This window comes from Meleagris gallopavo, chromosome Z (assembly GCF_000146605.3).
Source record: "Meleagris gallopavo isolate NT-WF06-2002-E0010 breed Aviagen turkey brand Nicholas breeding stock chromosome Z, Turkey_5.1, whole genome shotgun sequence".
Taxonomy (NCBI): domain Eukaryota; kingdom Metazoa; phylum Chordata; class Aves; order Galliformes; family Phasianidae; genus Meleagris; species Meleagris gallopavo.
Window position 1 is genome coordinate 1,818,392 of NC_015041.2, and position 25,997 is coordinate 1,844,388.

At 42.4% G+C, this 25,997-nt stretch overlaps 1 protein-coding gene across 1 annotated transcript in view; it reads left to right on the forward strand.

Annotated features, from left to right (window-relative positions):
- The window catches only part of LOXHD1 (lipoxygenase homology domains 1), a 126,944-nt gene that overhangs the window by 89,482 nt on the left and 11,465 nt on the right, over positions 1-25,997 (forward strand). The window contains exons 33-38 of the mRNA XM_031557217.1: positions 844-953; positions 3,628-3,813; positions 6,081-6,208; positions 10,233-10,350; positions 15,309-15,486; positions 20,597-20,782. Of these exons, the coding sequence (XP_031413077.1) occupies positions 844-953; positions 3,628-3,813; positions 6,081-6,208; positions 10,233-10,350; positions 15,309-15,486; positions 20,597-20,782 (906 nt within the window). The remainder of the gene's footprint in view (positions 1-843; positions 954-3,627; positions 3,814-6,080; positions 6,209-10,232; positions 10,351-15,308; positions 15,487-20,596; positions 20,783-25,997) is intronic.

The following is a 25,997-nucleotide window of genomic DNA, read 5'->3' on the forward strand; positions in this document are numbered from 1 at the left end:
CCAACCCCAGCCCCAGCCCTAGCCCTAGCCCTAACCCTAACCCTAACCCTAACCCTAACCCTAACCCTAACCCTAACCCTAACCCTAACCCTAACCCTAACCCCACCCCTCACCTTTTTTATACTTGAGTTATGAAAAACATCCCTTTGGGTGTGTGCACTTATGTATTCAGAAAGATAAGTGTGAAAGAGATACAAAGGGAGAAATCCCAATTAAAAATCTTTGCAGTTGTGCACCCTGTTGTAGCAGCTGATAGATTGAAGCAATCCCATTCGTTTTCATTCAGGCAATGGATTCTGGCACGCTGAGAAATGCCCATGCTACTTTTGAGTTCATTATCAAGACATCTTCTTAATTCACTCCAAGTGCGTGGTTATTACGGATGCTAAAGGAATTTTCTATCTGGCCATCTCTCATTCAAAGTTGAAAAGTGAAGCAAGTATAGAAATTATTCTTTTCTAGTCTGCACGCATGTGGAAGCAGCCTCGTCAGCCCAGCTCAGACAGGCAGGAAAAAACCTACATAATAGCTCTGTGTCAGAGAGGGGAGAGAGCTGTCTGGGGAAAACAATATGCTTGTAAGCAGATAGTGAGTGGGGAGGAAGGAACAGAGAGTAGAAGATATGGCAGAGACTTGGAAATAGAGGAAAGCAAAGGAAAATAAATAATTTCACAAGGGTTACAAATGGGAAAGAAGAGAAAACTTTGCAAATGAAATGCAGAATTAGTAAAACAAATGACATCGCTTTGAGGATGGATAGCACTCTTATGGACCCTTTCACCACCAACCTCCTTGATTCCACCAGTCTGCTGTCTTGTTTCTTTTTCGTTTTTCCCTTTTTAGTTTGTGACTCCCAGGATTGTGGCTGGAGGTCACCTGCATCGGGTTCTGTGCTTTCCTTTCTGCAGTACCCTTTGCTTGGAAGGCCCCTGTTCACCCACATCCCAGTGATGGTATCTCTGTGCCTGTATCCCTTGGTTGCCATGGAGCCAGTTTCTCGTAGAAAATTGCAGTGTTCAGGGCCATTGCAGAAAATTGCTAGTTATCTACTTGGGGAGAGTGAGAAACAATTCATTCTCAGATTTGGCATTTTGTCTGCTTCTGGAAGATAGCAAGAGGTTCTGAATATGTTACCATGTGCAGATAGCTTAGCAGGGGGATTTCTTTTCCAGAAGCCCTCCATAAAACCCAGGCAACAGGCTGTAAGATTTGCAGCATGATGCCACTTTTAGACTAGCATTATTCTCCTGCGGCAAAAACTCTATTGTGGAAGCAACAACAGTGGAACATGAACAAATTTGAAAGGGTCCCATTTGTACCTGTCTTGTAAATTCACAGTTATAATATTTACTACTGCCATACTTTAAAAGACATGCTGACATGAAAATACACAATAGGAATTATTGGGTACACACACTTCACAGCGTGTTCTTAAAATCAGTTTTAGTATTTCTTTTGATGAACAAAAGCATTCACAGCGTGTTCTTAAAATCAGTTTTAGTATTTCTTTTGATGAACAAAAGCATCTTTCTTCCTAGGTTGCTGCAGCTGCAGAGAGGTGCCTTCTAAAAAGTCCTGCTTTGAGCTGTGTGTTTTTAAACCAGTCCTGGTTCAGAGCCATTCAACCACAGGCACAAAGCAAAGCCAAGGAGACAGGAGTGTTAAAAGTCCAGTTCCCCACTGAATACAGACCTGGTCCTGGAAGACCACAAGGTCTTCCTTCGTATGATTTTCCCCCTGATGTGTTTGTGAGCTGCTCAGTGCAAATGGTGCATTAGTTGTGGTAGTCTGAAGTACCCATCAGTCCCCCCAGGAATGAATTAAAAAGATTTTCAAAGCAGACTATGGCTTTTCCTGCCACGGAAATGCTGTCTCTCTGACTTGTTCAGATATCTCAAATTGTCTTTATACTGACATGTACATTCAATCTATGCTGCTGGTGGACATGGCTTCAGATCGCTCGCCGTATTGGCATGGCCAGTCTGAAGCTTTGCTTGAAACTGAAAGTTGGACTCATCCATTTATTCTTATCAGACTTGAATACAAATTCAGAAACAAGCTGATGAACTCTAGTGCTCTACTCTACAGATCCAGCCATAAGGATGACTCAGCACTAAATGAATTTGTCCCAGACTTTACAATGTTATTCTATGGGACCATGGAAATCTGCCTGCATGCATGTTCTCCAAGGTGCCCAGAGAGCAGAACGCCTTGTTCTGTCCCTTCACTGATACCAAGGGAGTTAAGTATTGCTGTGAAAATCTGGTCTTAGCCATGTCTTGGAAAAATGCATGAGGAGATGGCTGTAATAAAGCCCAAAGAGCAGACTTAAATGGTATCATCAGGACCTTCCTTAAAACTGAACCACTGATGTGAACCTTCCTCACCACCTCACCAACACCATTCTGCAACACATCTGAAGAGGCATTGCACAGATCTCAGAGCTGTGGGTGAAGGGAAGGACTGCCATGCTGACAGAGAGGGAATGGGAATGTGTTGTATTCCCATTCACCTCACACCCCTGAAATCTGAGAATTAATGTGTCCATTGTATACTTGAAATTTCCCCGGTGGTTAACTCTAATTTTCTGCAGCTGCATAGACATTAGTATAGTAATAATGTTCCTAATAGCAGTGATAGCTGAGACAGATAAAAAAAGATTACTTGTTTTGGGGCAAAAAAAGACATGATCAATACATTACTCTAGATGAACTTGTTATAAAAAACTGTTTCCTGAGCAACTCTAAGTTTCACAATTTATTCTTTTTGATGAAAGCTAAAGACCTCATTTTCCCGGTAATGGCATCAACAACACTCTCTCTGAAAATAATGAGCTGTAGGTAGCTCTTTTATCCAACCTTTCATGTACAGATTGTTCATTGGAGTGACTGAAAGAATTTCTTACAGCACCTAAGACAGATAATCATCTCTGCATGGAAGTAAGGATGAATTTTCTGCATCCTGTAAGAGAGACACATGCAGAGCTTGTGAAGCTCCTGCCATTCTTACAAGGTTTCCTGCTGTTCAGGATAGCATGGTCTGCTGTTAAGCATGGAGGAAGTGGTCTTTGCAAATCAACTGGCGACAGCTTCTTCTGTTGGCTCCTCAATACAAACACAGAGGCTATATAATATAAGGAAATAGAAGCAGCCTGATGCACATACTTGAAGTAAAGAGCTATGGATTTGTGAGGCGGGAATTCCTTGAATAATACAAATAATACAACTGAAGGGTTTGGAAGGATGGAGAAATGTGCAGAGATCAGCAGTGGGTAGTGGTTGGTGGGGCGGAAGTAGTAAGAGGGTGGATGTGTTTTTATGTAGGTCAGTGCACTCCACCTACTTCATGGTCCCTTTGCTTACATTTGGGGATGGCATCATCCTGCCTTCCTTCATGAGAAGCAGGATATGACCCAAGCTTCCCTTCCCGAATCAGTTACCATGCACACTGATGTGTTGCCCGTTGAGCAGAAAGGGCAAAAATGGTTGTGCAGCTCAACTCTTCCCCTGTGAAAGTGGTTTGCATGAAAGTGTACATAGTCAGTACTCATCAGAGACCAAAGACAGCAATTCACAGCTCTCCTCTAAGAGGAGTAACCAGCACGTGTTTTCTCTGTGACTCTCATAGGTGGGACATGACGGTGCCACCCCTGAGAGCTGCTGGCTGATGGAAGAGCTCACCATCGTCGTGCCCACCAAAGGTGTCATGTACAACTTTGTCTGTAAATGCTGGCTGGCCAGAGACAAGGGTGATGGTCTCACCTCACGAATCCTCAACATCCTGGATGCGGACTGTGTCAACGTGGGCATCAAGGTAAGACCTCAGCTCATCCTGTACCTTCAACATGGAGCTGAGCTGGTATAGGTCATGCACCAGTAGTTCTCATGCTTTGATTTCTGCTTGTGGCTTGAGATTTTTATTTGAAGAGGGAGATATTATAATCTCCACATCCTGCGGCTATGCGTCCACTTTTCTAACCTGGAGCTGGAAAACATTAATTTGGTTAGAAAGTAATAATAATTGGAAGCTGTTGAAACATGTAGGCATTTGTAAGTTTGATCTTTCAAATGATTAAAAGATTAAAGTTGAACAAACAATGTAAAAAATATACAGTATTTCCATTCAAATGTATGGAATTTGATGTGAGGTGTGCTGTGCCATACGTCAACCACGTACAAATTGGAAAGCTAAGCTAAGATGAATTCCAGGGTAAGATTTATAATAGAAATGCCAATCTGGATGAGTGGGACAATAATACTCTAATTAATGCCTGTATGTCAATTTTGAATACCTATAGTTGTGTTTCTGTGTACAGTGAGGTTACGCTTTTGAAGGACATCAATTTTTCTTTGTGCTGCTCTTGATCCCCAAGCTAAATATTTTCTCCTGAAATAGTTTGTTCCCCAGACACACAAAAGCATGCAAACATATCTAACAACTGCAAGGAATTTAACAAATCAGAGCAGGTTTCAGCAGTAGAAATCCCCTAAGAGGGGAAATAAACTCCTTCAGATGAATGCTAAGGTTAAAACATAATTGCTTCAAAACTTCACTTTGTTGTTTAACCTCCTGGATAAAGTTTGAAAATTCCTGTCAGTGACCTGACAATTTGCCTGTAGATTGAGATGGATGCTAATGAGGATTTTTGTTCAGCCTCCCTTTTAAAAGCCTGATGCTGAATATTTTTTTTCATAAGCATGCCACAAACAGATACATCTAAATAACATTTTTTTGCTGTGATGTTGGGCCAGATACTTGCTGAAAGGTTTGAAGAAAATCAGGAGAGATGTTTGAGATATGAAATCAGAAGTGCACATCCAACTTTCTGATCGTTCTCCTAGTAGAGGGGATTTGGGACTGCTCCCTCATATATTGATGCAGTTAGAAATTGAGTTACTATGTTTTTCTTCTTTTTTTTTTCCTTTTTTTTTTAATAGAATTCAAAGAAGACTAAAACCTTTATTAGCTTCAAGAAAATTCATGCTGTTTTATTTTGCTTTTGCTTGACCCTTGTACAGCTATATGTACCCACTTCAATTTAATTTTCTTCTTGGTTTGATATTTCCCCTTGTTTTAAATTCAGTATTTGCCTTCCGAAACACAGAGGAAATAGTTAGTATCCATCACAGTCATTAAAAACCCCTAATGTACTTGTAAAAGAGTTTTTCTTCTCCCACTTACAGCAAGTAAGATGCTCTACTATGATTTAAATGTGTGGATGAATAAAAGATAGACAAGATGCTGAAGTCTGAATGAACATAAAAAATAAATTCTTCTGTGATATTGTTCCTTTGCATTATTGATTTATGTGGCATCTGCAATTCAGGCCAATAAAACATGCATGACAGAACGCTGTTTGAAATACGTTCTGTTGGGATTATTTCATTTTATTCTTTCTCCTCTCAAATCTAGAGGTCTTGTTATCACAGGTACAGGAAGCATCTAAGTGGCCCAGAAGTCTTAAAACCATTGACAGCCACTGGGACTTCCATGCTTTTGAAATATTTTATTCTGAATCTTATTATTCACACGTCAGGAGAAAAGAACAAAGTTAGGCTAATAAGGTGAAAATGATGCAGAGTAGCTTTCACAAATCAGCATAGCTTTAAAGTAGGAGATCTGGGAACGCTCTCAGTCGGATGCAGTACTGTGTCTGCTTGGGAAATGAGGGAGCTGCCTTGTACCAAGTGCTTAGACATGTAGACTTTAACTTTGTTAACTGTGTTGGATGAAATGTCACCCAGATGGACACACCAAGCACTTGGGAGAAACATTTTGCAGTTGATCCCCACCATGCTCCAAGCACGTGCTCATCATATTGGATGTCCCTTCCTCTTGGACTGTATGTAAACTGAGAAAATCTGCTCCCCAAATGATAGATTATGTAAAGAGGAAGGTCCTGTATGAAGTTTCATTCTCTATTTTTACCTCCAAAAACCCTACTATGAAGGAAATCCCATAAGCCATGTTATAAACATTTCTTGCAGAGAAGCAAAGCCTGGATAGCCTTTTGCCCAGGGTTTTGCATGGGTAAAGGGCAGATCTTTGAATGAGATCTCATTGTTTGAAACCTTCCACAGGTCCTATACGAAGTCACAGTTGTGACTGGAGACATCGAAAGCGGCGGTACCGACGCTGGTATCTTCATGACTGTCTTTGGATCCAATGGGAACACCGAGGAGATGCAGCTGGATAAAAATGGAGATAGGTACGGTAACTTTGTCAGTTTTGTTGCTGAGCAGCAGCGTGATAACAGTCTAGTATCAAGTCAAGAAGTATTTGAGGCTTTTATCATGCTCCTACTGAAACTCATTGATTTCATTGATCTTGAACTCAGGAGTCTTTTAAGAGTTACTGCTATGTATTTAGCAGAGTGGAGAAAAAAGGTGCTCTGTATACCTGAGGAGATGATCCTGTGGCCGTTTGTAGGAGTATTTTTTAACCTCAGCAGCCTTAAGAGAGAAACACTGCAAGCAGAAAGATGAGCGGTGAAGTCCTTCATCAACCCCAAGAGAAACTCTGCGTGTTTCAGGAAATCCACAGGTGCAATTTCTGTAAAACACATCTTTTATGTAGAGTGAGTAATTTAATCTAAACATTATTTAATGGCTGTGATGGGAAACCATTAGTGATTGCATAATTAAGGAAAGACAAACCAATATGCCTGTGCCTGCCTTGTGAAAGTGCTGACTCCAATCCATCTGCTCCTCCTTTCTTAGCTGGCCAGATGTGAGACAGCTTGCATCCTAAAGCAGTACGAGGGCTGCCAAAGTCTGGGTTAAGGGGCTATGAAACTTCTTGGCTTTGGATCTGTGCCACACTGCTGCAACCATTCCATTTAGGAACCAGAGCTGCCTCGTTGCAGCTGGCACGAAGGGGACGTGTGATGACATCTGCCTGGGCAGATGTGGTCTTGGTGTGCAGAGAGATGGAAATAGGATGTGAGATGCATGGAATGCCACACTGAGCGCTCTGATTTTGCTAAAAAGGTGAAATATCATGTTTTTCTGCAGCAGGAACAGCTAACAAATGCTGTAACCGAAGTTTGACGCCAGCACTTCTGCAAGCCAAAAATCCCACATGCTACCCATCCATTTCCTAAAGCTTTCCTGTTCCTAACACCTTCAGCACAGAAAGCTTTGGCATGCTCAAAGACAAGCATGGCACCAACCATCTTTTAGAGGCAGGCTTTGTTATGCTTAAATTTAATTAGCTGATGACCTCTGAGCTTGACGTTCCCTGCAAAGCAGAGTGTCGGGAGCACTGGAGCCTTGGCCACATGGTTTGAGCACAGCTTGCTGAGGTGATGCTGGACTCTTCCCAGCCTCCAAGCAATGCAGATCCTCCACTGCAGTGTTGGGTACCGCACATTGTGTAACTGAAGATAAGACTCAAAGCATGGAGGTATTTGCTGAGGGGATGTCATAGCAGAGCGGGTGTCTGGGCAAGTGTGTTCATCTAGGTTTGAATCCTTTGTGTGTTTAGCTAGCAACAAGTCTTGTTTGCTCTGAGACCAATGCAGCAGAGATGCTGCTGATGGAAATCTCTGTGGGAAGCCAGAGCTCGTCGTGCTGCTCCCCACCAAAAACATCCAACACGTAGGGCACTGCATTAGTTAGCAACATGTCCCAGAACCAGTGACATCCCCTTCCAAGACCCAGGCAATGCCATGCTCATCTGTCTGCCATTTTTTAAGCCTAGGTGGGAAAATAAACCATGACTGCTCATTCTTAGAAGCAAAGCAGAGTTCACACTGGGGTTCGTCAGCCAAAGCTCTCCTAAGGCACTGAGGCAGCTGCAGCCCGTGCAGTTTTGCTCTTCATGGCCAGGCAAGCAACATCCATAAACTATGTGGCCTATAAAAAAATATCATATTTATCTATATGAGTGGAGTGGTGAAAGGATATAAGGATATGAAAGGATATGAGGATATGAAAGGATATGAGGATATGAAAATTCAACAAAAGTGTGCCGCACAGTTTGTGAGATGTTTGTGGCCTGGTACATCTTCTACCAGAATAAAAGCTAAAAAAGATGATAGAAACTCCTGGTATAAATAAGAAGGATATGTAAAAAAACAGTAATTAGTATGCTTATATTCCCAGGATATTGATATCTGGTGTTCTGTGTGGAGGTACTGATGCATCTCTTACCAAATGGGTAAAAGACACTTCATCTTCACGGGGATCACGCAGTGCCAAATCACTCACAGCAGCTTAGTCCATTATGAAGAGCTGTCTGCCTAACCTGTCACAGATTTAAAGCAATTTTAGCTACATTACTGTTATTGCCAAGACCTCTGGGCAATAGAAATATTTATAAGTGCAGACATGGTAGGAAAGCTTAATGAAATCCCTCAGATAAATGCTTCAGTGTCCTAGAAAAGGCAAGGTGCCAGACAGTTCCTCTTGGTACTTCTTCTCATTTCTGTTTTCTGGGGAGGAGTTCTGTTCATGTTCATATAAATTCGGGATAGAAAAATGCAACTGGATTACTTGCTTTGTCCCCTTTGAAATTATTTCCATCTCATATAATGACTTCTAGGAAGTAACAGGTGAGTATCAGACTTACAGAGAGGTCTATTTCTTAGTTTTGCAGCTTTCTAAGTAACAGTGATTGCACTGAAAACCAGTGACAGGACCACAGGATGATCCAGGTTGGAAGGGTCACACCTTTGCCTGACACAGAAATAGAAATCAGTCCAATCCAGGCACAAAAGCCCATTCTCTTTCTCATGGTGAAAAGGGCTGTCCTGGTATCCAGTACCACACAAAGACAAATAATAGAGGGGAGTTTTTTTAAGAGCGAACACAGCCTTTAATAACTGTTAGCTGGGACCAGAACACCCTGTCCAAATGCCTCTGGGAGTGGAGGGGAAGCAATGCTGGATGAAAACTGAGAAGCTCGAGCCAAGCCCTATTGCTAACATCTGCAGCCATGTGGCTCAGATAATAGTGTGAGGATAATCACATTCATGCTGCAGGGTGTAATCTGAGCAGGGGTTGCTAAAAGAATGTTTTTTTCTTTGTGCTTTGGCACTGTGCAGCAGTAGGTGGCTGAGTACTGTGCCAGGGACAAGATAGCATCATGCTGGTTTATCTGTATTATGGTAGTGCCCGTATCTTGCAGAGCTCTCCCCAGATTGTTCAGATGATTCAGGTCCCACCTTATTGCTTGCTCATGAAGAGATTTTTTTTTTTGCAAATGTGGACCTCAACACAACTCAACATGTGGCCATGCTGGTGCTGGACAGATCCCTGCATGTGGCTGCCCTGCTCCTAGCAAGGGGTGGATTTCCATCTGCATGCTTGCAGCAAGTCTGCCAGAGTATTTGGGGCAAAGCTGGCAGATTCATTTGTTCTAAACCAAGTACTACTGAGCCTGAAGCAACACAGGCACTGAAGCAAGAGTTTCTTCTTGGCAACACTGATGTTACAAGGGAGGTAAAGTAGTGGCAGTCCTGGCCGGTATGATGTCTTCTTCAGGAAGCATATGTTAGCTGCTTTCCCCCTTTTCCTTCTTTCTGCTGATTGCTAAGGATGAGCAGTTCCTACACCTCCTGGTGCCTGTATGCAGTAGCCAAGCATAGGGTAAGATGTTTGAAGCAGCATTATAAAAAACCCACCTCAGTTCTCAGCAAAGATGAGGCTGGTTTGCAAATCCAGACTCAGGAGGGGGTGTGGGATGGTCAGTTTGAGCCCCTTTGTAACACCATTTGTCTTCAGTTACTAAACGTGGGCTTTGGGCTGGCTAGCAATCACATGGCTGTATTTAGCTGAGCTGCAGTTACTGTCCATCACCACAGCAAATGCAAAGTTCTGCGATGCATCTTAGCAAAAGAAGATTAAGAACAATTGCTTTGCCTTCCATTAAGGATGGGCTAAGGGCAGGCACGTGGGCAGCTGCCAGGGGGAAGGTGATGTGCAGAAACCTGATTGCTCTGGTTGCAATCAGAATGGTAATGCACGCTGCAGGCTGCCTGGAACTGCTCCAGGTACCTCATACGGGCTTGATTTTCTGGGGGAGGAGGAATTCCTGTCAGATCTGGCCCAAGACAGCTTGCCAAAAACACACGTAGCTGGTGATCGTAGGGCAAGAGAGCTCAAGTCCCGTAAAACATACTCATAAACCTTCAGTGCAAGGATGTTGGCAAAGCATGAGCTACATGAGGATCGAGGTGCGATGACGTGGTGAGACAGCAGGAAACCTCCTTGGTCTTTCAATCCCTCCAGATTTGAGCGGGGCCAAGAGGACAGCTTCATCATGGAAATTGCCGATATCGCACCCCTGAGGAAGATGAGGATCAGGACAGATGCGAAGGGGATGCGCCCAGACTGGTTCCTGGAGAGGGTAATGTGCTCTGCGTCACTCACTGCTGTGCATCCTGCTTGTGTTAAGCCTCCCCCCGTTTGGGAAAGAGGAGAAAGGCAGTGAGCACTTGTCCAGATAATCCATCCTCTCAAGCAAAGCCTTTCCCTTTATCTAGCATGCAAGCAGATTTCTTTCTTTTCCTGGTAGTACAAGGAAAGTGTCATTTTCTTCCTGAGTTTTGAATACAGTATGTAAAATGGCTCTAACCGCTTCTGTTGATTGTATTTTTCCCTGGTGTCCTATCTTGCTAAAAGGCACTATGCTTGCCTTAATCTTCCCTACCCAGCCACCAGCTCCTTGTGAACAGCACTTTTGTTTGGGTGTACAGCGTAGTTTCTTTACTACTGGCCTGATCATTGTATTTCTAGGGTAGAGATAGAGTGGCATGCCAATTCCACATCATTAGATGTCATTGAAGAAGGAGAGCATTTCTGCCGACCTCATTTTGCATGCTTCTGGAGGCCATGTTTCTGGAGGAGATATCCTGCTGGGTTTCTACAACTCGACTTCTTGATAAGAGCAGCGAAAGATCCAATGGTTCAAGGCACGACCTCAGCTCCTTTATCCTTTCTACTAGTCCAAAGTTATCCTTCATTTCTCTGTAAATAATGTGTTTCTAAACGCTGATCCTAGGCAGCCACTATTTTCCAGTCCAGTGATGAGGCACTGTTCACCTGCCATGGTCTACAAAGCTTCACTGCATTGCCCTGCTTTCTTAAACTTGAGCGCTAGCACTTTTAACTTCTTTCACAGCAGCTCTTTTGCAGCTTTCCAAAGCATTAGACCTTCAGCATATGTCTCCCAAATGGATGCCACAGACACACGATTTTTCTCCCTGTGCCTGAGGAATAACTCAGTCTGCTCTCTGCTTTGATTCAGTCATCATGGTCAATCTCTCTTTGCCACTTCCCCTATAACTTCCCCTGAGTTTTATGGATTGTAATCATATAAAATGAACTCATCTCAAGCTTATTCATGCAGATGCATTTCAGGTCTCACAGCCATGAATTAGCAATAGCTCAAAGGCAGGTAGCATATCCCTAGCTTTATCCAGCCACTCTAACACACAACCTGCTGGACCATCCCACCCACAGCAAGGCTTTCCCAGAGATGCAGGCAAAAGGAGCTCTCACTTGGACACAGCTGATGAATTTATAGCCCTCATGTCTCTATGGAAGCAACAGGTGGGCCATAAGTGCCACTCCTTGGGAAAAAGATTTTATGGGCTTTGAAAGCTGTACCCATAGTTTCTATTTTTCTTGGAGAAACAGAGGATCTCCTAGTGATGCATATATCCACACCCTAGTGGTATGCAGAGAACTTTATTTGTTAGTTTTCATTTCCACCTTCCCTGCAAAGGTAAACACAGCATTTGCATTGCAGGCAGTGGAGCTGGGATGGGAGTGCTCCAGTGAAGGGGAGGAAGGATTTGTGTTCTCTGATTTGTATTCCAGCCTTGAAAACTTATGTCGCTTGGTGTGACATGAAAACTGATCTGAGCCCATTTCCATTTCTGTCAAAAGTGCATATTAAAGCTGCATAATGAAATACTTGTGGGGGTAGTGCTAAACTCTCAGACAGATGGTTCACAGTTAGTGCTAACTAGCACAATGAAATGAGAAGCTAGATTAAGCTATCAACCCCCTAATTAACCATTTGTTGCTCCATTTATTTACAAAATATTTTCAGTGTCGTTCTTCTATTAAAATAACAATAAATGACCTTTTAAATTCTCTTTACTCTTTTTGTACACTGTTTGCTGGCCATAACTTATGCTACTTTTGGTTTACCAGAAATGCAAGTGCATAAATACCAATTAAAATGCATCAATTATCAATGATGTTTCATACTGCCAAAAGATTCAATTTACAAGCAGGGAGCAGTCTTTTTTTTTCTTTCTTTCTTTCTTTTTTTTTCCTATCTAGATTAAATACATTGATATTTCATTCAGAATCACAGTAAAGCAGTGCACTTGGAGACAAAGGCTCAAACGGCACCAAAAATGGCAATAAGATGTCAGTGCTGAAGCTTAACTGCAAGAGGGAAAAAAAATTGGTCAGTGATGCATTGGGGTAGAGTGAATGCTATTGGTTATTCTATTATTGCTATAGTTAGGTGTATCTGTCTACAGCATTTTATAGATGTGGTGTCCCACTTTGCAAACAGAAAACCCCTTTGTCCAAATGTGGTTGGATTCAACCCAAATGGTTGAATTCTGCAGAGCTGGTTCCCTAGGAATTTTAATGCAACTTCATGCCGTCAAAGCCAGGGAGATAAGAAGCTGCCTTAATGAAACTCTAATTGCATTGCATTCAAACAAATAATCCTGGATATGGGACTTTGTCTCTATCCTCTTTCCTTTATTTGAAGGAGCTTAAGAGAATTCAAGACAATGCATTATAGCTGAAGCTGATTGTCACTCTTTGTCACAGTGCAAAGTCTTTTTGTTTCAGTTAGAAGACCGTAATATTAAGTGAAACTAATGAGACACAACAAAACCGTAACAAAAATTGTGGCTGATTCTTTAGAGGTGAAATCAAGAATGTACTTGTATTGGCATTAGTAGGGTGTGAATCCCTGGGGAGCTTGTTTGGTGCTGCAGCTTGGAGAAGGCTGTCTGGAGGTAAATCAGACGAATGGACACGTCAGCCCTTCCTGTTACCACTATAGATGTCCCTGTTTATTGCAGCTGGTTTGGACTAGATGACATTTAATGGCTCCTTCCAACTCAAATCATACTATGATTCCATGATACACAGTGTACTTTTAATTTTGAGCTGGCTTGAATTCCTGGCAACTACAATATTTGCTGAGCTACAAAGAAAGTTATCAACATCTTATTCTTTAACACTGCTCCCACTTTTACTTTTCATTTTTATAGGCATTCCACAGCCCATTTAAAATACATGTGTAATTAGTGATAATGTTTTGTCTTAAAAGCAGGCAGGATGTCCACAGTGAATATAGGTATCCTAAAAAATAACTTCTGTACAGTGTGAAGAAGAAGTCTCATTTCTAAGGAGCATCTCAGTCCTCCTTGATTGTTGATCCAAATCACAGCTCTGCATCTGCCTCTTCTCCCAAACTACCTAGGCCTCCTCTGATCAGCATGGAGTTTCTCCTGAGAGAGACAGAGATGCCTTGAATGACGTAGAATCTCAGAGTGGTTGAGTTGGAAGTGACCTTGAAGCCCATCCATTCCAACTCTCTTCCATAGGCTGGTCTTGTGGTACCTGCTTAGCATCTAGGAATGGCCTCAAATTTCATCAGGTTAGGATGTTAGGAAAAATTTTGTCTCTTAGTGGTCAGGCTCTGGAATGGGCTGCACGAGGACATGGTTGAGTCACTGTCCCTGGAGGTGTTCAAGAAGAGTTTAGATGTTGCACTGAGGAATATGGTTTAGTGGGACATACTGGTGATAGGTGGATGATCCTGGAGGTCTTTTCCAACACTGATGATTCTATGATATTATGACTCTATGATCAATCAGAAAGAAAACCCAGATGAGTGTCCTGCCCACAGAGCCGTACAACACACAAATACCATCACTACTGCTTCAGCTTCAACAAATCTACTGCCATCTTTAAAATCATTCCTTATAACCTGGAACAGTATCTTCTTTTGAACTGCTGAAGGCTCCAGCTCAGCTCAGCTGGGGTCAACAGAAAGGCATAGGCTGGAACACTGCTGTTTGAGGACAGAATCTCAGAGGTGGGTGGTGAAAGGGCGTGAAGCCAGGTGTGCAGGTTGCAGAAGGAAAACTCCTGATTGGATGTAAGGAGGGAAATCTTCACATCAAGGGTTGTGCAGCTCAGTGATGTGGGAAATCTCTACACTTCTACTCTACTCATCTATGTATGGCCTTGCATTTAGCCCTCTTGGAGCATGGAGTGGGACTAAACATCACCATGAGTCTCTTTTAACTTAATTCACCACAGTTCCATGATTCTTCCTTCCTAGTATCATGTCACACCTCTCAGAAACATCTGAGCTCTTGTTTCCATGACCTTAGCAGAGATGTGCATTGTTTGCTGATGCACTGCTTCTCTTGGGTATGGTCTTTGTGTTTTTGCTAGACAGTAACACAAATGGTAGCTTGCAGCCTTATCTCCTCCCTTCCCTCCAACTCTCCCAATTTAGTGGCAGTGCATTCCCAGGTTCTTGCTGTATGCAAATGCATCACCTCCTTCTCGGTAGACTGATGCTCTGCTGACACCCATTTAAAACTGGGAAAAGCTCAAATGTGCTCAAAGGTGGGTATTTTATTTGCTATTTACTGGAGTAACTCTCTTTCCTGTTCTATTCTCTATTCCAGGTTCTTATTCTGTTCTTAACACCAGAGTATCTCAGATCTTTCCACTGATACATGAGGCAGTATGAGTAATATCTGTTGCACGTTGCTTGTTCTGTCACTTTTTCACAGAGGGAAAAAACATCTGAAGCCTTAAATTCTGCTGGCCTCATTTATCTTGTGTTTCTTGTTTGGGGTTGGTCTGCATCTTTCTGCAATGATTACTGTGGATTTATGCAGAAGAGATGAGCAAAAAAAGGATAGTATGTACTCCAGGAGAATGAATGTGACTTTTAATAATTCTTTTTTCCTTCTTCCTTCGCATTAATACCACACAGGCATCCAGAAAATATCTGACTTTCCTAGAAAACAGCTTTGTCTATGTCAGAAGAACACATTTTTTCCTACACTTTACCCCATGCACGGGAAAGTCCAATATTATGATGACTGTTTCCCTTGACTGTTCAACACAGCAGATACTGTCTGTAGGGGAGACCTTAGTTGATCCCCAAAGAACTGATTGCAGATTTTCAATCTGTGACCAAACTCTACCCATGTTATACCATGCTTTGCACTTCATAAGTTTAATATCTACCCTCCTTCAAACTGTACCTGATGCTTTTTCCTTGGCGTTGTCTCTTTGCAGATAGTCATGAGGAACCTGACTAATCAGGAAGTGGCCACATTTACATATGGTGATTGGCTGTCAAAGGTGAAAAATGCCAAGGGAAGTCTTGTGTGTGAGATGCCAGCCATGATAAATGATGAGCAGATGATGGAGGACACAACTTACACTATTCAAGTTAAAACCAGTGATATTGGAGGTATGTCTGTGGTGGATATTTAATGACTTTTCTAATATGAAGCTCGATTTCTAGCAATGGAAAACATAAATAATTTGAAATTATGTGAAAAAAGCATAATCTAGCTCTACTATGATGCAACACAGCCATTTTGGCTATCTGCTTGTCACAGCAGTGTTATTCTATAGGATCCATCCTTACCTAAGCAGAGGGCATGAAATATTTAGACACAAAGCCTATACTTAACTTCTCACTACTTCCTCTGAGGAAATCTTAACCATAACCTATTTCCAGACCATGCTGAGGTGGTCAGGGGCCTCCTTTTCCTTTTAGGTCAGGTCCATTGATTACATGGAATTGACAAATAGATTAATGTCAACCCAGGAGCTTGTGGGCTCTGGGTTTTTGTTGGCATCATCTGCTTTGTCCAAAGAGGAGAGCAATCATTCACTCTCCTTTTTAAAATGTTTTGAGACCATTTATCTCAAGCAGTGAAATAACAACCCTCAATGCATATAGAAAAGTTAAAATCTGCAAGAGCCAAGAAATGGGATTTCTATGTCATTTCTTGGGATCGTTGCCTCTTTTTATGACGACTTCTGTCAGGTTGCTGAATGAAAGCCGCAGCCACATACACAACTGCCTCATGCCAGATTGAGGCACATCACACATCCTCTCACCCTGGCTTTGTCTAAAATATTCACCTTGTAAGGGGATTCTGCCACACCAGTGCTCATATCAGCCCCTGATCTCTACCTGTCTCTGTTTTCTTTTTTATTTTTTGATTTACCAGTAGTAATTTATGCAGTTTCTGAGGTTTGAATGGAGAATATCAAAATTCTCCTGGCAGTGTCTTAGTGCTGCCCTCGCTATTTTTCATCTCTCTAGCTGCTCTGCCTGCTGTTTGTCTGAAAAACTTAGTGAAATACTAAAGACAGAAGAGAGATTTGTTTATCTGTCTGGCAATCCACCTAATATAATGGCAGAGCTTTCTATGACCTTTTTATGAAATTCAGGCCTATCTCACAAAGGCGATAGAAATGAAAACAAGAGGAGAATGGGAGATGACAGCGACAGGAGACAGTTCTGCCCTTCTCATTGAATGAGAGATGAAGGGTATTAATGATGAAGCATTTTATTGCATTATGAGCGGTGACAACCAGTAGGAAGGAGCAGATTACAGAGAGGTTTCAGAGAGTCTGTTTGTGATTAGATCATACAGAGCACTGACATCATGCTGAACTTTATCCAGCTTATCTAAAGAGGGGACAAGTCATGAACCATCTCTCCTCTTTCATCTTTGTGTATTCCATGATTACTCCTGGTTGAACCAATTGAGGAAAAAGACCTTTTATCCTTGACGATTAGTGTAAACATGTTATATCATCTCCTGCCACACTATATATTGCCTAGGGACAGCACTGCTCCACTGTGAATAGAATCAACCATGTTTGTTCCTAGGTATAATGCTTTTCTCTGCAATAGCTTTCAACTTTCCCATCCATCAGAGGCAATGAAAAGAAAGAAAACATGATTCGTCTCATTTATTTGTCATTCCAAAAATTATACTCATGGTCTTAACTCCTTCAAGGCTGAACTCTGCATGGCCAAATCATGCAGGAGTGGTTTCCTAACCAGTGGGCTGCAGCATTCTCTGGAGCATCCCTCTCCCTCGTTCTTTATCAGGTTCAGACAGGATCAAGACTAGTAAGCTAGTCTAGATGGATTAAGATAGAGAAAATGAATCCCACCAAAATTGTTGTACAGCAGTCATTTCTTCCCCATCATACACAAAACAGCAGTCCCATTTCATTTTTTCCTTTAAAAAAAATTGAGTTACAGTTTTCAGAAGTAATTCAGTTTGGATGTTTGTATAACATTCAGAATGGTGGAAGAGGAAAAGCTCCTCCTGCATGTAGGCAGACCTCTCTTTCAAAGTTCAAAGGCCACCAGCTGTAACTCAGATGGCAGCTCTCTGAATACATACAGAAAAAGGAAGAAGAACTCATTGCATCAGACACATCCCAAGTCAGATGGAGAATCTGTGGTTTAAACCAAGACCTGGATTTACTTTCCATCATGTAAGACATGTAAAGAACAAGATCATTTTCTTCAAGATGTGACCCACAGACATGGCTGCAATGGATTCAGAACACTTGATGGTGCTTTCTGTTATAAAAAAAAGACCTTTGCCTTTTGATTTCAATCTACATAGCTTTTCTGTGTTCTATATGCAAGCATCGTATACATGGTAATGCAGTAAAGATTGAGAAAGAATAAACAGTACTTTCACATTTTCCAAGAATTAACGAAGCAAGAGGTTTTTATCTCTGCTGTTAAAAGATTAATTAGTATGTTGTCAGCTCAGCTACAGCCTACAAATTACATAATTTAATACAGTTGTTGTCAGTTCCAAGTGCTGTATCCAAGTCTCTGTTAAGACAAAAGAAGGACATTCTTTGGCCTCAGAAGGCTATGACTCAAATCCCCGTTGGTCAAAAATGATGCAGCTGTTCAATCGTAAAATTGTAGATACTCTTATTGCAAGAGGCCTCATGCAACTTTCTCCTCCATGGACTACTGCCAGCACGAGGTCAGATTGGCCAGTGTGAATCTTGGAGCTTCCAATATGGTTCAGCCATGACCTCCCCAGGCACCAGTTCCAGACCCAAACAATTTTACCAAGAAAGGTTTTTTTTCCTAATGTCCAACAATCACCTCCACAGCTCCAATCTGTAGCTGTGGCTCTTTGGGGTGTCTGACATATACATGCCCAGCACATGACCCTGTAATCTCTATCATGTGAGATGGATATGATATGGCTCCAGGTTGGATGTGGCTCTGGGCAGCCTGGTCTGCTGGTTGGTGACCCTGCACATAGCAGGAGAGTTGAAACTAGATGAGCATTGTGGTCCTTGTGGACCCAGGCCATTCTGTGATTCTATCACTCCCTACACGTACTCACAGGTGTCCTTGCTCACTCATGACAGCTCATCTCCCTTGGCCTCCCCTGACAGCCATGTGCTCCAGCACCTTTCCATTTTGGCAAACATCTGATAGGCTCTCCCTGTTGTTCCTGCATCCCCCTTCATCTGAAGACTCAAAATGGCATGATGGTTCAAGTAGGAACTGCTCAGTGCTTATCAAGAAGCAGAAGATGTTCCCTTCAGCTGCTCGTCACACTTCTCCTAATGTAGCCCAATATGTGGCTTGCATTGAAAACTAACAGCTTGCTGTCAGATCAAGTTTGTACTGAGTACGATTGTTGCTGCTATAACTTCTGGATCCTCTTAAACTTCCCATCCCCTTCACATGCAGAGCTTATTCCACCCCAGATGCAGAACTTTGCAACATTTCTCCTTGCTGAACTTTGTGAGATCTCTGCTTGCCCAGCCCTCAAGTTTCTCAGTGTCGACCGTGGTTGGAGTTCTGACATTCAGTGTGCTGCTCACTGCCTTAGATTTAACATTACCTGCAAATCTGATGAGGATGCTGTGTCATTTTTTAGGGTGATGACAATGAAGTTCAGTGATGTGGACACCTGAGCCACTGCCAGCTAAGGCCTGTGCAACAGCACTGCCTTCAGCCCTTCATTTATCAGTTTTTCCTACTGTTGCTAAGTGTACCTAGCAGTTTCCTGGGTTTAAAAAGAAAAAAAACAAAACAACAATGAAAGAACAAAACAGGATGGTTTGGGGAGGGAAGACAGACACAAATAAGTGAATTGATTCAGCAGTTTCTGTTGTTTTCTTTTCCATCTTCAGCTAATTGCCTACAAGAGAAATGTCACGGCATGAGGCCTCCATAAGGTTATTTTTGCCTGGAAGTTTTTGCTAAGAAACAGTTGGTTCTGTGCTTTTTGAGATCTTGCATTAATTAGAAGCCTCCTCCATGTAAGGAAATGGAGTTTAGTTCGCTTTGTTCCTCACCTCAGCAAGCTTTACGGTCATAAAAGGTGCTGCCAGATGAACTGCCTTAATCCCTGCTCCTTTCTCTTCTTTCCTAAGCCCTTCCCAGGGAACTGCTGAAAATTAACCCCAGTTTAACATAGGCAATTTTTCTTTACCTATTCTCTGTATAACTCTTTTCCTTCTTCTTTTTTTTTTCTTTTTCCCCCTTCTTTTAGTATTTTTTCAGCTCTATAGGAAAAGTGGTGATTTTTTCCTGACTCATATATTCATGTATTTATTCTGAGGAAGAGGTGGATTTCCCTGAAAGTTTTGAGTCCCCCTGACTTTGTCTCTGCACAGGGTTTTGAATGAATGAAGCTATGGGAAATACCGTCTGTGTGCCCAAAGTGGATTTATGACACGGCTGCATAAAGAATGGCTTGGCAGGCACTTAGGAGTTCTCAAAGCAGGGATATCTAACCAAGGGCAGCAGATGATGAGTTTCTCTGAAAGCCAGATTTGGGTTTGATTATCTCATTTTTATTTGTCAAAATTCAAAAGCCTCAGTTCTGACAGAGAATATCTGCCCATGTGGAGACAACTTTCTCTCTATGAATCTGCTTTCTTACGAGGGCACCAAAAAATAAAAGGAAATAGGATGATAGTTTATGTTTTTGGTCAAATTTTAAATTGTGCTCTATAAAACTGCATTAATGCCTTCACTAATATTTTTCTAAGTTCATTATATGTGATGGTGTAGCTTTGAACTCTCAAGAAGTCAAGAAAATTGACTACGTATCTCTTTTCTTCTGCAACATGTGTGAACAGTAGTGGACATGAATTACAATATCAGGTAATAGAGACTGACTTAGAAGTGCATCTTTTCTAAGCACATACATGAGGAGGCACAGATGGTGGGTCCAACAGTCATGTGGGAAAAAAAAATCATTTTTTTTCCTTTGATTCAACTTGAAGAATATTTAGAGAAATGGGAACATAGAAAGAAGGCTTGTGGGAAAGGGAGAATGGCTGTTAATCTGTATTTTGCTTTCAAATCCATTAGGAGCAAATATTCATGTTGATAACAGCACGATGTCCATACCTTGAATGCAAGTCAAAGTATTTCAGCTGTGTTTGTGCTCCAGCCAACTTCCATGCCTCCATTTCTGGGCATTTGGAGGTTGGTTCCAGCCCTGTGTGGCAGGGCATCTCGTGACCACATGCCTTGCTATCTGTTGCAGGAGCTGGCACCGATGCCAACGTTTCATTGATTTTGTTTGGGGAGAATGGAGACAGTGGGACCCTTGCTCTGAAGGAGTCCAACAAGTCTAACAAGTTTGAGAGGAACCAGATGGATGAATTCGACTTCCCTGACATGCTGAGCCTGGGAGATCTCTGCAAAGTGCGAATATGGCATGACAACAAAGGTCAGGGTGATGAGGTGTGGGGTGCAAAGGAACAACCACTGGTACAACCCACCAGGAGGGCAGCTCCCTCTATGGCCATGGGTCAAGTTGAGGACAATTCCCACCTCTGCTGCAGAGTGAATAGCCCAAGGGTCATACTGGGACCTTATGGCCCTGTTTGCCTTGACACCCTCCCTTCGTGCAGGAGATTCAGTGGGCTGATGGTTGGATTTGATGATCTTTTGCCTTTTCCAGTCCTAGTGGGTCTATGAGAGGGAATGGTGGTGATGGGCTGGTGGCTGGATTTGATGATCACGGTTGTCTTTTCCAACCCTAATGATTCTGTGATTCCATGATCCTGTCTTTGTGTGTTCTGCTTTAATGAGTCCCCAGTTCAGCAGTGCTGCAGCTTAGACAGAGATATCTCCTCTGAAGCACAGGCATACCAGCATAGCAGCTCTATTAATGAAATAGTTTTGTCACAGGCCATTCTGGCACCTTCCTAGCAATTTAATCAACCTGACACCGACACACAGGGTAATGCAGCCTGGCATAGGATGGTGAGCTGTATAAGATGGAAATGAGGATCTTTGTCTGTCTTTATTAAAATCAGTGCATCACGCAGAGGGTGTGCAGAGCCCTGCTGAGAGATGCTGACATTTCCCTGCTGCTGGACACTCTAACTGGTTTCATAAGCAGCAGCATCAGTGCTCGGTACTGCTGTCACAGTCATTTGTGCTGTTATTCAGGTTCCAGAAACTGCATCTTGTAACAAACACACCCACCACACTGCTGTGATGACACCTCTCAACCCTGCCCATCTAGCTTCTTCAGCTGAAGAGGATGATTTTGCAGTAACAATGAATGCATTGCTCATGGCAGGCCATTGCTACAACCCAGACACAAAACTTGATAGCTCCCAGAGACCCATGGGCTGGTTTTAATTTGGTGGCTGGAGAGCTGATTTAATTTGAATTCAGTTGCCAAAACACTTGTTCTTTGAATCTGCTGTTCAGATGCTGAAATGGAAAAAGCTGTCAGAATACCCACCAGAGTTTTAGCTCAGCAAACAGGCATCCCTGCAGTTGCAGATGTGGTTTGGATGTCATTCTGAGAGTGGCAAGAAATCAACATAGACTTGCAGATTCCTCTTTAAATATATTATCAGTAAAAGTGCATACAGAGAGCATTTCCCTTAGGAGACCTCGTGGCTCCCCAGGCATTGGTCAAGCTAACAGAACAAAACACGCCCACGAGATCAGAGCTGGTCTTCAGGGCTTAGGCATGGGAATGGACACAGAAGGCAAGAACCAGGTCAGAGCAAGGGTCTGCCAAACCCAGCAGCTGTTTCCAACACCAGCAATCATTGGGTGCCTGAGGAAGTGAAGGAACAGAGCAAGCATGTGTAATCCTTCAACATCCTCTGCATCTCACTACACGTAGCTCAAGGCATCTACTGTGCTGGATATCATTTTTGTCTGTTAAGTAACTTGCATTGAATTTGCTTACTGAAGGGCTTGTTCAGGCTTTCCAAGAGACATTCAGCACCCATGGCATCCCATGGCCTTGAGTCCAATGGGCCTGCTCTCTGCTTCATGATGAGCAACACCTGTTTATCTTACATCGGTGCCTTTTCCTTCTTGAACAAGTGATCATGGTTAGGATGAATTCTAAAATGGCTTCAGTTAGTGTGGACTGTACGGATCATCAAATTCCAACCCCATTGCCATGGGCAGGTGTTCACCTTCTCCATGTCACTGTCACTGTTGGTTTTATTGATATGGATAGGAGAGAAACTGCCATGCACCTGAACTACGGTTAATGCTTGTTAGTCACGTGCAAGCCATATCCTATCTACAGCTTCACACAACGAAGCATGACAGTTTGTTGGGTGGCTAGAATATTTATCACTGCTAGGATTCCAGACTATGGCTGTTCTTTACTTACATGCTCTCTCTATATGTATTTTTTATGGATTGGCTTTGTTGAGTGGTTAGAAATTCCTGTCTCATGTATTTTGGATAGAAGTAGTGAGGTCAGGAGCCAAGGGTCATATGTAGTTTTTATCAGGTGCTTGGGGGACTCTGGGTATTAAACAGAAATATGCTGTTATTTACCATTAGTTTCAAGCAACAAGTTCTACTAACTCCTTACTGTTTTGAACTACATGGCTCTCTGCCAATGCTCTGTAGAAAACAGCCTCATAGAGGACCATTCCATTGCTCCTCACGTGCTGAATGCTTGAAACATGGATGACGTTCTTTTCCTAAATGTCTTGATAATTAGCTTTAACAGCAGCATAAATCTGGTTTGACTCAGCAGTTATCCCATGGGCTGCTTAAGAGAACAGCTAACCAGTATGTCTTCTTTTTCTTTCAAACATAAAATCATAGCATCATAACATAACCCGGTCCCACCAATAAGTGAACGGGATGGTCCCCATCTGGGGGTAGCAAACATTTGAAGGACTGGCCCAGTGTGGTGGCTTTGCCATGAAATCCAGCTCAGCACTCAGTCTCATGAGCAAAGATTTGCTACCTGTTCATACTCTCCTTTTGTTTATCGTTTCACTGAGATTTGACTGTTCCAGGCTGTTCACAGTTGAAGAGACAGTAATTGCAATGGCAAAGACTGTCAGAAGGTCTTTGAAACATAAACACTGTTTGTCTTCTCTAGAAAAAAAACATGCCAGAACACTGGCTTTACAGTCCCACTTTAATGCTTTTAATGTCATCTTCCCCACCAAACCCACCACGTGGCATCTCCATCTGAGAAGTAAAACACAAAAGGTGCCCCCATCCAATCCTCTGACTTCGGTAGAACTGAGCATGGAGGTCAGTGCTTGTTTACAATCAGGCAGCTCAGTGACTTTGCAACTGCAATTTCAGGGAGCTTGTTCTTGACTTCCCAGATGCTCAGAGGTCACCAGCAGTGCCTGGTGACAGTGAGGTGGTGAGAACAAATTTTAGTTTTGTTTTGCTTCACGGCTTTTTATCCTTCCCCTGTTCGCTTTGAGGTACTGATGTTCAATCTAATATATTTAGAATTCCTGAGCAAATGTAATTGCCGCCAGACTCCCCATCTCCTGATCTGAGATAGGCACTATGTATTTTCTCATATCTCCATTCATTTACTTTTACATTTATACAAGATTGGTATCAGCATGTCTGTAGAAATTCTGGCTTTCTAAATGCATTTATCTTTTTTTCTCTGATTTAAGGACTAAATTACCATTCTGGAAGAATGACTTAAAGTTTTGCAGCATCTCAATAATGAAATTTTTTACCTATGAAACTTTTTTTTTCATTTTCTCTTTGCAGCAGGGGGATGTGGGAAATCTGGATCTAGCTCCCTCATCTGCCTGAGTAGATTTGAACTCAGATGATAAACAGTCATTCTAAAGTCATTAATTTTGGATTCTTGATTATCCCTGTTGCCATCAGCCCAGAGGAGCCAGGAACAGCCTAATTATGGACAAACCAGACTTCTTTGTGTTATTAGAGAAGCAAGGATAGAAGAAAATAACCCATTTGCACAGCCCAACTTCTGTGGCTCAACATAGCACTTCTCCCAGTTACACCAGCTATGACATTGTCTGACTGAGTTTTAAACAGCCTCAATGCCCCAGTGACTCCTTTCAGGTGCATCGTCCAAAGGAGAAGGTATCGTATTCACCTTTCTTGAGCTGGATGCAGTGCAGGAAATTCATGCTTTTCCTTTTCTTTCTCTGAAGGAACTGCCTTTTCAGGAGCAGAATCTAGGACCAGCTCAGAAGTCTAGTGGGTCTTGCACTCACCGCACACTGCACATCCAGAGATACGTTTTTGCAATCCACAGACATGATTCCAAGCCTTAGGGGCACTGGTAGAGTATAAGATATTAAAAGAAAAGTAATATCTGCTTTTCTGCCCTCTCTAAGGATTGGCTCAGCTATCAGACTTGGAAAAGTCATATTTACACCTTCCTTTCAGCACTTGCCTGCTCATTCATAAATCTGCTGGTCCACGGGGCAGATTTGCTGAATAGTTTCTGCTTTAAGTAAAAAGAAAAAGGAAGAGAAACACATGCATAAAGCTGCTTGAGGAGAGAAGACTGCTCCATCCCCTTGCTTTGTTGATGGCTCAGTAGAGAGAAAGACAACCAAAAACCCTGATGCTTTCTGCATGGGTTGAAGTCAGACAAGGCATCATTTCGCACACCAGACCCATGCAGGATGCCAGCAGCTGTAATGTGGCTGCTCAGTCCTTCAGATTGCCAAATCCACCCTTAGCCCTCAGGAGACCCCAGCACAGACCCTGCTGAGGCAGGTTTAGAATCCTTGGAGCTGGAAGGGACCCTTAAGGGTTGTCTAGTTTCCTCCTTATGGCGTGTTGTCTTATCACAGAATTATGATACAGTCATCACAACAGAAGCAGAAGACACAGCAGAAATCTCACAGCCCAAAAAAAGAAAGAAAGAAAAAAAGGGATTTAAGGAAACAAAACTATCTTAGCATACTCGAAGAGAAAGTAAATACTTCATTGTTGTCCTTGCAGAGTCATTCGTTGCTTCCCAGTTTCTTATAACCATTCACTACAGAGAGGAAGGAAGCCACTAGACCAGCTAGCAGCTGTAAAAATACCAATTCCATAAAATCTTTTTGCTAGAAGCCTCCCTTGCTTGTGACAAATTATCCTGCACCCTTATTAAAAGCTTTTGCATCAAGTACGCTTCAATAAAACACAAAATATGCTTCAATCGCAGGAATATTCTCTGAGAAACAATTATATCTTCACTCTGAGCTGCTACGTGTTGTTGCACTGGAGTAGTTTATCAGTAAGATGTGTGCTTGTTTGCTGTTGTTTTAATTTATTGCTGGGTTTGCCCTGATTCAAATCTTGCGCTGAACACATTACACAGGCAGCTCAGGAGGGCAGCAGGAAATCTGTTTTCTAAAGCTGTCCCAAGCATTAAGCATTTGCTTCATCAAAGGTTGTGAGAGGTTTTGCATTGCATGTCTGCTCTGATGAGAAATGTTGTGGTGTGAGCTCCTGTGATCCTCAAGGAGAGATGCACAAATGCATCTATTTTTATTCTGCTGCTGTCTTGCTGAATGACCTTATGCAAATCACATCCCCTCGGCCTCATTTTCAATTATGTAAATTAGGGATAAAAATTATTCACCTTCTTAAAGTGTTTTGAGGTGTACCAATGCAAAGCTAGATGCTGTGACTTCAACACCTCGTAATTAATGCTC